The sequence below is a fragment of the Euprymna scolopes genome, chromosome 7 (genome assembly GCF_053919585.1).
Source record: "Euprymna scolopes isolate OS-2025 chromosome 7, ASM5391958v1, whole genome shotgun sequence".
Taxonomy (NCBI): Eukaryota; Metazoa; Mollusca; class Cephalopoda; order Sepiida; family Sepiolidae; genus Euprymna; species Euprymna scolopes.
Window position 1 is genome coordinate 103,784,127 of NC_136488.1, and position 10,000 is coordinate 103,794,126.

The 10,000-nt window shown below is 34.6% G+C and overlaps 1 protein-coding gene across 9 annotated transcripts in view; it reads left to right on the forward strand.

The window, feature by feature from the left end:
• Positions 1–10,000, forward strand: part of LOC145279872 (cytosolic carboxypeptidase 1-like) — a 657,874-nt gene that overhangs the window by 124,337 nt on the left and 523,537 nt on the right. For all 9 annotated transcript variants that reach the window (XM_080131321.1, XM_080131320.1, XM_080131325.1 and 6 more), the window contains one exon: positions 4,495–5,046. In XM_080131321.1, coding sequence (XP_079987447.1) covers positions 4,495–5,046 — 552 coding nt within the window. The remainder of the gene's footprint in view (positions 1–4,494; positions 5,047–10,000) is intronic.

Consider the following 10,000-nt stretch of genomic DNA (forward strand, 5'->3'; position numbering starts at 1 on the left):
CCCCACTAACGAGAAACTAATGATAAGCAGCCGTTACGATAACGTAAATCCATCTGCAATGGTTATCGACAGAAGTGGAGAATACTGGAAATCTGGGGAGACTTGTTGTCACTCAGACTCTAGAGAATGCCACAAGTTGCTCTCAAAGAGGAATCTTTGATGATGGCTTGTGTGATTACTGATAAGTAAATAATAATAATAATAATAATAATAATAATAATAAACAAAAACACAGAAAATGGCCGCCGGCGAAATCCAAATATAAATAAAATGAAAAGTATCATTAAGTAACCCAACTATCTTAGATTAAGTGTATAAATCTAATTATACACAGAAATGGAAATAAAATTAAATGTTTAATGCAGGGTGGAACGATAAATTTGTCGCCCCTAAAAAACATTACAGCTTTATTTTCAAACTTTTATTCAAAAAATCAATTCTGGTAACTTAATTATGTAGTAGAGCTGACATCTATTTAACGTATCCGCCTTCAGCCTCAATCACTGCCTCGATACGGGTCCGGAACTGCGAGCATGCCTTTTTCCAGAAGCACCGGCAGGAGCTCAGCGAATACCCAACGGATTGCGATGATAAGGCTGGCTTTGGTGTTGTGTTGTGGGAAGTCAAGTCGGTGATGTTCTCGACACATGGCCGAACGAAGTAGTTCAGCGGGTTCAGGTCGGGGGAAAAGGGAGGGCCCAGTGAGAGAAGGGTACAAAGTCGTAGCTCTCCTTCTGAAGCCAAGCCTGGTTCCCTTTGGAATCCTGCTGCAACACCCAGGGTCTGCCAGTGGCCACCTGATTGCAGCAGGGGACCACCACACTCTTCAGCACAACCACATACACTTTGGTGTTGACTTTCAATTCGACTTCGAAGATATCAGGTGACATTATGTGGCCCTCGCTTGAAACCACACCAAAGATCATAACCATGGCTAGGAACTTCGTTGAGCTGTGCCCCTAAGCGTTGAACCGTCCGGAATTGCATTTTAAGGATTCTGTTGTCAGAACTTGGATCGGTAGAGACATGAGTTCTACAGCGAAACATCTTTGATCTCGCTCGTTGAATGTTGTGTCACTTTCAGACATGATAGAACGCTACTATCGCTCTTGAGATTTGTACCCAACTGGCCAACTAATAGATGGTTTGCAACAAAAAAGAAAACTAGTTTTTATCAAATGGAAATAGAATCATACCGTCTTTTCTATTGCGACAATTTTATCGTTCCACTCTATACTTATGCATAGAAAAGGTTTAACGCTTCATTAAATCTTTTTATATTTGTAACAAATATAGTTTTATTGAATAACAAAAAATGATTAGTCTATGAAAGTATTCCGTAAACATTGGGGAAAAATTGTTACCGAAAGGAGTTTTCTGCTGGACATAGTATGTAATCAATAAAATCGATAGGAATAACAAGTATTGTATTTGAAGAACACAAACGGAAAATTCTCGTGCATGATATGTAAACTTAAGTACTGTTAAAGAATAAAAATTCCAAAATACAGCTATGTTGTTATCCGTATTATTTGAACTCGTGTTGTTATCCGTATTATTTGAACTCGTGTTGTTATCCGTATTATTTGAACTCGTGTTGTTATCCGTATTATTTGAACTCGTGTTGTTATCCGTATTATTTGAACTCGTGTTGTTATCCGTATTATTTGAACTCGTGTTGTTATCCGTATTATTTGAACTCGTGTTGTTATCCGTATTATTTGAACTCATCCGACTGTCCTAAGTAATTCGCAATTGTATTTTTCGGTCACCCACACTGAAAATTGAATCTTCAACCTTCAAGAGAATATCACTTTTTACAATTAATTTTCCAAGTACTCTAACCACTGCGCCACGGGATCTTACAGATAATTCTGATACTAATGTCAGGGGCCTTAAACCTATTTCATTTCTAGTTGTAAATATCACTATTTACTACTATTTATTACTATATATTAACGTATATCTATCTATCTATCCATCAATATATATAATATATATATATATATATATATATATATATATCAATGTTTTTACTTATTTCCTGTATATATTACCTATTGTTTATAATTAATGGTTCCCATATCGTATTATATTCTATACTAGGTTTACTTAGTAATTGGTTATTCCCCAGCATATGTGCTGCTTATTTGAGTAATCTTACTCTCCACTGTTCTGCTCTGCCTATAATTACGTAGGACCTCTATCCGGTCATGGCTAACGGAACGAGAGCATGCTACCCTCGTGAAGTAAATAAAAGGTTCCGCTCGAAATTCCGTTCAAATTCCCGAGTTCGACAGAAACATTCCCAAGTTCGACAAGACACACCTGAAGGTCGGAGGTTACATCAACCAAAACGTGAAAATCATACTCAAGATGAGAACAGTAGTCTGATGAATTCAAATGATATGAATAACCAATCCTCATCTAAAAACTTCAGAAACATCATCGTTTGTTATTCATTATATTACTAGCCTGGATGCCCGGCGTTGCCCGAGTGTTTGGAGGTGTGTGTTGAGCAAAAAAAAAAAGTGGTAGTAGGCAGGTAGGCTCGAATCAGTATCGTGAAGGAGGAAAAGAACGCGAAAAAAATGTGACATCTTTGCTGTTGCGCTGAGCTGGAAGTGAGGTAGGTTTAAATTAAGGCTAGACAACCGAAAAGAGAGGATAACTTTCGAAAATATCGGCGAAAAAAAGCGGAGCCTTCCTGTAGAGTAGTGACCAGTTAAGGGTGAAGGAATTAATGTTTTTGGCCAATTTTTCGATATTTGTCGTCCGAAGAGTCGAGCTTCAAAACGATACTAATCTCGTGAAAATCCGTCGCCTCTGTCGAAAGTATTAAAGTATTAGGCATACATACGTACATACATACATTTAAATAGACATGTGAGATTTATATAATAGATTACGGCTATAAACAGAAAACAAAGGAAAATGTCAATATATCTGCGATGGTCACTACTTGTGAGTGAAATCACTACGACGTGTCAGGACGACTACTGTTTTCTTCCAACGAGAAAATTAATAGCCATCTGGTGGAGTCGAATTTATTAGTGTCACCTGACGCTAGATTAATTTTATAAATTCATCATAGAATTAGTTCTTCTATATTGAAAATATCTTGACATGACTATTTTACATCTTTACTATATCAGTATTAGTAATCTTTCGGTCGAACATTTGCCCCACTGATAATCTTCCACCTTGAGTGTTCGCATATGGATTGCATTGGAGTTTGTTTTATGTCATAACAACTTTATGGGCCATTTCATACCAAATAGCGTTCTGTGTAAAAATAAAATTTAGTGTCGTATTTATTACGAAACGAAAAATAAGAGTAAAATAGAAGTTAGGCAAGAGTATAGAATTTCCATGATAAGTAAAGTTATAAGTTGAATTGATGTGTTGCGGTAGTTACGTCATGGGAGGAAGTGCGCGACAGAAATATTATTAGTATTAGAAGAGGAATATGTAGTTAATCTTGATGTATTTGCTGCAAATCATTGTAAAAAAATAAATCAAATTTTAGAACAAATAATGAATTTGTGTTCTTTTAAATTGCTTCGATCATTTCAACCATTGAAAGAAGAAAGGAATAATATATTTAGAACGGCTCCATCACAACTGCTGATGACATCGCTACACAATGAGTCGATTACTACGTGTAAACGAGAGAGACGAACAGCTGTTTTTGTCAACAAAAATACGTGGGATCGATGAAGTTCCGTACGCTGTACTACAATTTAGCTGTTTTAAATTGATTATACAATTTCCTAGTGTTTTAAAGTATAGTGAAATTTCGAGAAAGTTATTTCTTTGTACATTTATCTAATTATATTTTTGGTTCTTAAGAGGAGTTCCAAATAGTTTACTTTTTCAGGGTGTCTATTAGTAAGAGGCGGATATATTTTCGGAGAGAGAGAATGAATGAATTGTTGGTGCGTATCATCTATAAAACAAGATTTCGGCTGCTTACCTGATAAACCATCATCCGGATAATCTGCTTAGCCTAAAGACTCAGTCCCCGTAGTGCCCCAGGTTCAGGACGTTTGCTTAATTTATGCATAAGATGGTTATAGTCAAGATTTTCTGCTATTTTTTGACTTCCAGTTTCTGCCCTGCAAATGGGGTGACAAGCAAGATATGGACCACTTTTGATTAATGATTATCTTCCTTTAAATAACGTGAAACCCCCCTTTATCTATGTTAAAAAATGTCTGTCTTAATTATTCACCAAAATGGATAACAAAACCGGAAGTAAAAAATAGCAGGCAATGTTGACTATCGTCTTCAATGGCAGGTATAGTTTTTGTTTCATTCTAACAGTAGATGGATGTTCGTATAGTTTATGGTTTGGGAAGACGACGTTCCATAATGTTTGAGTCATTATTCTGTTTACATGCTATTCGATGTGTCTATTCGTTTTATTTTATTATAAATGTATCTTTTGTTTTGAATTCAACATATGAACATTTTTGTTTTTGGCTTTCGCAGATAATGCTGATTGGAAGGCAATAATCCAGCAACAAATGCAGCGTGAATTGGAAGAAAAAGTTCGGGCTGTTCTGAAGACACCGCCGATGGAACGCCTGCAAAGGTTACGCGAGCAGAACAGATTACCGAAGGAGACCACGCCCAGCATTCTTAAATTTAACGACCAACTTTTGCAAAATTGGAACAAGTCTGAGAATGACTTTTACGGGCGAATCCATCGTGTCCAGTCGGCCATTAAGAAACAACGATTGGTTACATCGTTTATTCATTCAGCACCGCCTCTTTATCAGCCGTTCGTGCGGAAGGATTTTGCTAAGCTGGGATGTCGGCGGATCTACGGTGCCGATGTGTGTTTCTTTCGTCGACCAGATGAACTGGTAGAAACATACGGCGAAGAAAGAATCTTCATACACCGGGAAAAACCAACCTTCTGTAAAGTGCAGCGTCAGCTTGGATTTTATTGGCCGGATAGTTTGGGATTATTTTTCCCGTCTGTAAAGTTTCAGAACGATGCTGCGCCATTTGCAGAACCTTTAGCACAATTCTTAAGATGTAAGTAAGGACTTGTTTTCATTTATTTACTTTTTTTGCCTTTTAAAGAAGGTAGACAGGGCTATAAGAATTTTAAAAAGTCCCATCATTAAAAGTGAACCTCGGATTAGATCATTTTATCTATATTTCCAGAATTTAATTTATACATTGTTTATAAAACTATTTGTTACTATTTGCAATGTGTAGTTAACTATTTCAGCTTGTGTATTTGTCAAACTTTGTCAAATACGGAAACAAAAATAAACCTAAATGCGGCAATAACGTAAGCCAGTTTTTAAGACTACATACCTCTGCTTGACAACACAAAGATGGGACGAAAATTAAATTTTCTATATTGCATGAAATATTCCTGAAGTTATGCCATGGAAACTCTGATGAATTCAAAACTATTTATTTGATCAGGTAAAAATTTGGCACTGTGGTTACTGCTATGAAAGAGCATCAAATCCATACACCAAATTTGAAAAAAAAAACGATTGAAATTCCGTCAAAATTCTGACCGAATTTTTCAAAGTTAAAGTCATCTAAGATGTGAAACCTTATAGGCCAAATAATGAGTCTTTACGATGAATGAAACCAAAGTTATCGCCCAGCGTGTAATTGTGACCTTTTCTGTGATATTGACATGACATCCTTAAATTACATTACCATAGATCACTGTTGTTCTCCCATTCCCCCCCAACAGTTTTATTGTCTTTTCCTCTCACACCCAATTATTTTGCTCCTAATGTAGCTATCGCCAGACGGCGCATCATGTTACCTAGCATCTTCTCTCCTCTTCTGATGAGAAGCATTAGGCTTCGAAATACCATGGTATAAAGGGTTTGACTTATTCTACATCCCTAATGGATGTAACATCCATACCGAATAAACGACTAAATCTATATGTATTAGTATGTTTTTATTGAATTAATTTGGAATTCTTTTGGAAATGAGTAATTTGTATTTGTATAATTTACTTTAATTATTTGTGGATTGTAGATATTCCGAAGCTCTATCTACTGCGCAATAGATCCCAAAGGGCAAGCAAGGTTGGATTTTTTGGTCTTATAAATCCACACATTTTTTATATTTGTTCTTCCAATTGTCGGGTCTGTACCGAATGTTATATTATTGAATTAATTTGGAACAATGGTCCGAAACGTCGCGAAACAACAACTAGAAACTGAAAATAATAGTTAACAGATAATTAAATAAAATAAAATATATATGTTTCCATAGTGTGTTTTTTTTTTTATTTCATCATATTCTATATAATCTCCAAAGCAATTTGTTGAGCTTTGCATTATCCCGATAAGTTTCCGCTTAAAAAATCGATCTTATCTTTTAGCTCATTTTCCATATATATATATATAATGGGTACCCGGCGTTGCCCGGGTGTTTGGAGGTGTGTGTTGAGCAAAAAAAAAAAAAAAAAAAGAAGTGGTAGTAGGAAGGCAGGCTCGAACCCGTACATTGAAGGATGAAAAGAACGGGGGAAAAATATGACGTCTTTGCGGTTACGACCACCGCCAAATCTGAAGTGACTCATGTTTAAATTAAGGCTAGACAATCGAAAAGAGGGGATTTTCCCAAATCTCAGTACTTTCGAAAATATCGGCGAAAAAAGCGACCCTTCCCCGTTGAAAAGTGCCCAGTTGAGGGTGAAGAAATTAATGCTTTTAGCCAATTTTCTGTATTTGTTGTTTAAAGGGCGAGCTTCAAACGATACTGATCTTGTGAAAATCCGTCGCATCTGTCGAAAGTTTTAGGCAGCCATGCACACATGCATACATATATTTATATATTGGTAGCTCAAATTTTCGACCCAAACCGATTACAAATCTTGCCCTATCTCTGAATACCCTTTATGTAAAATTTCAAATGTTTAAACCAGAAATTGTCTGAGTAATTTGGTAGAGACCGCAGAGGTCAATTTTTTTTTAACTTTGATCCCTATTATGACCCTTTAACATTTATTGTTTTGGGCTCAAATCAAGTTAATTTAGATCCATGTGAAAGAAACCTATATCTAAAATTTCAAGTGTTTAGACCCAAGATTGTTGGAGTTTGGTAGAGTTCTCAAAAGTATAAATCGTTGAACTTTGACCCCTTAACAGCCAAATTTCTGGCCGAAAACCGATCACAAAGATTTTCCCAAATCTCAGTACCCTGTATATCAAATTTCGAGTCTGTAGACTGAAAATTGACAAAGTTATTACGTAGGGAAATGTACACACATACGCGTTCACTTTTATAGCTATGTGTGAGAGAGAGAGAGGCAGCAAAATTCAAAATGACAGTTCTATTTTCTTTAATTGTAGATTAGGCAACTATCGGTTATCATTAATTTAGCTTGGTTTGGGAATTCTTCATGAGGCGAGCAGCGTTTACAAATTGCCAATGATACGATTAATTTGATGAACGAATAATTTCACAAAATGTTAACTGGCCACCTCGTCCGTGCGATTTAACCTCATTAGACTATTTTCTCTGGGGATATGTAGAGTTCTATGAATACGCTAAAAAACAGGCATAATTGACCATTTTGAAGACAACGTTCGACGCGTTATTGCCGAAATACAGCCTAATTCAATGTGTAGAGTTTGTGAATATATATGCGTACATATACCCAAAATTGTATTCAAATTATAAATGCCAAAAAATATTCTTTGGAATACACGGCATATTTGTGAATTAATAATATTTTTTTTGTGATTTATTTTCAAGTTCGACACCTCTAAAACACCCTTCTTATATATATATATATATATATATAAGTATCGGGATGATTAATGGGAATCGGAACCGGAAATCGAAAAAATCTTAACTTTTTGAAGTATCGGAAACGGGAAGATTTTTGTCTATTTTCGATGTCAAAAATGATTGCTTTAATTATCTGTTTTAATTTGATTTTGGTTAAAACTAAATATTCCACTGCTGACAGTAATAAAAAAAAAAATAACAAATATTTATTGATTTTAAACTATCAGTAAAAAAAATCTATCTAGTTTGTTTTTAAGTTTAGGAAAATATAGACACAATTAACACGTGTTTTTATGGTAATCGGAAAAATAACAAATCTATAGTTAAATATTTATGCTAGGTAATAAAATGGTTAAAAGTTAGATCGATCGATAATAACTAATTTATCTATCTATTAAGTGATATTGTTAAAATAGTTTATATTAGAAGTTATTTATTGTTTATAGAACAGTGTAGCAATGGGTTTTAGCTGAGGATGTTTACATAAATTAGATAGGTTAAATAAAAAAATTACCTTGAGCACGCATACGTGGAAAAGTCGCACGTTGAGATACGTGTGCTTTATGAATGATGACATAACAAAACTAAGGTCAATAGGTCGGGAAGGTTAGAGAAAGGAGTAGAGTTGAAGTTTAGTCACGGAAGTGAACCAACGTGCTTCAAAAAACTAGGAAGCGGGCTGTAAAGATCAATCATGTAGACACGTAATGCAGACTCTTTGTGAAGACCATTTGAGACAGCTAAAATAAATTTATATTTTAAGAATATAAAGTGTTGGTCTGCGTTTTCACAAAAGAAGGAAGAACAGAGGTCTCAATTGGTTATGGTTATATATCCACCTGACTATATAACATTTCGAGACTCATAAAGAATCGGTATCGGTAATTATATTAGAATCAGGAAAAATATTGGAATCCTTCCGATCACTAATATACCTAAATATCTATATCTATCTATCTATACTCCTATAAACTCGTTTTTCTTTTGTGTGTGTTGATATTCATATTAAATACCCTCTTTTCTATTTACTTAAAAAGAAAATACAATTTTCTTATATATGGGTTGTGGAATTGCATTCACTAGCATCTAGCTAATTTGCATATTCTTTTAAACATTCATTTTAATTAATTCCCTATTAGCTGCTTCGATTTTCTAATGGGATAATCATCTTTAGTAAACTATTACGCGTAATTATATTCACGCAGATATTCTACATGATTTATACTTGCATAATATTTGCGTGTTTATCGTAAACACAATTGTTTCCATATATATTTATGTATACGTATATATTTTTGTTTAACACATTTTGCCTACCAAACTCCTCCTAGAGTTTTTACTCTACGGACATAAAACTTCATATATAAGGTATTTAAATCCATGGAAAACTTTATATTTGGATTTTAGCCCGAAAAATCGGTGCAAAAGTGTGAAAATTTAAAAAAAAAAATGAAATTTGCCAGGTGAAGGTCGAACGCCGGCATTACGAATGCATAACGTAGTAGCTATTGGTTCATGTTTTAATTTTTAGCCTTGCAGTAAACATGTTTTCATAGCTCAGTCATTGACGGCAAATTCGATTTAGTTTTTCGCCGGTGAAAATAGCTGCTAAGGTGTAAAAATAATTGAAACTTGGCAAGCGTAAGTCAACTTAAAGTTCTTATTGCAGCATGCACAAATATACATTTATACATTAAACTGCGTAATATTTTAAAGTTTTGATATCCATCTGTCCTTCATAATAATAAAAAAAGAAATCTGCATAAATGAAAATATTATATTTAAGCATATTTTATGACCGGGCAACGCCGAGCAGCCTGTTAGTATATATATATATATATATAATTTCGTTCGGACGTCTCGATATTTAAACATTAATGGTTAAATTTTACGATATTTCTCGCGGTTAAAGTTGGTCGTGTGAGTTTGTTCATTGTTAATGGAGTCAGAGATGGCTTCGTAGCCGGGTTCGATACTCTGCACTGATGATTCGCAAAACGATGAAACGCTAACGTCTGTAGGTATTTAAAATTATTATACTACTATATATATGCAAACATAACATAACAAGAGTTGCTATCTGTAATTATTAAAAATGAAAATATAAATATTGCAAACAAATGTGTTTGCGCTCTGATTTGTCATATTTACCCATGTGATGGAGGAAACGCATAAAATCCCTTATATATATTTTCTTACATGGCATAAG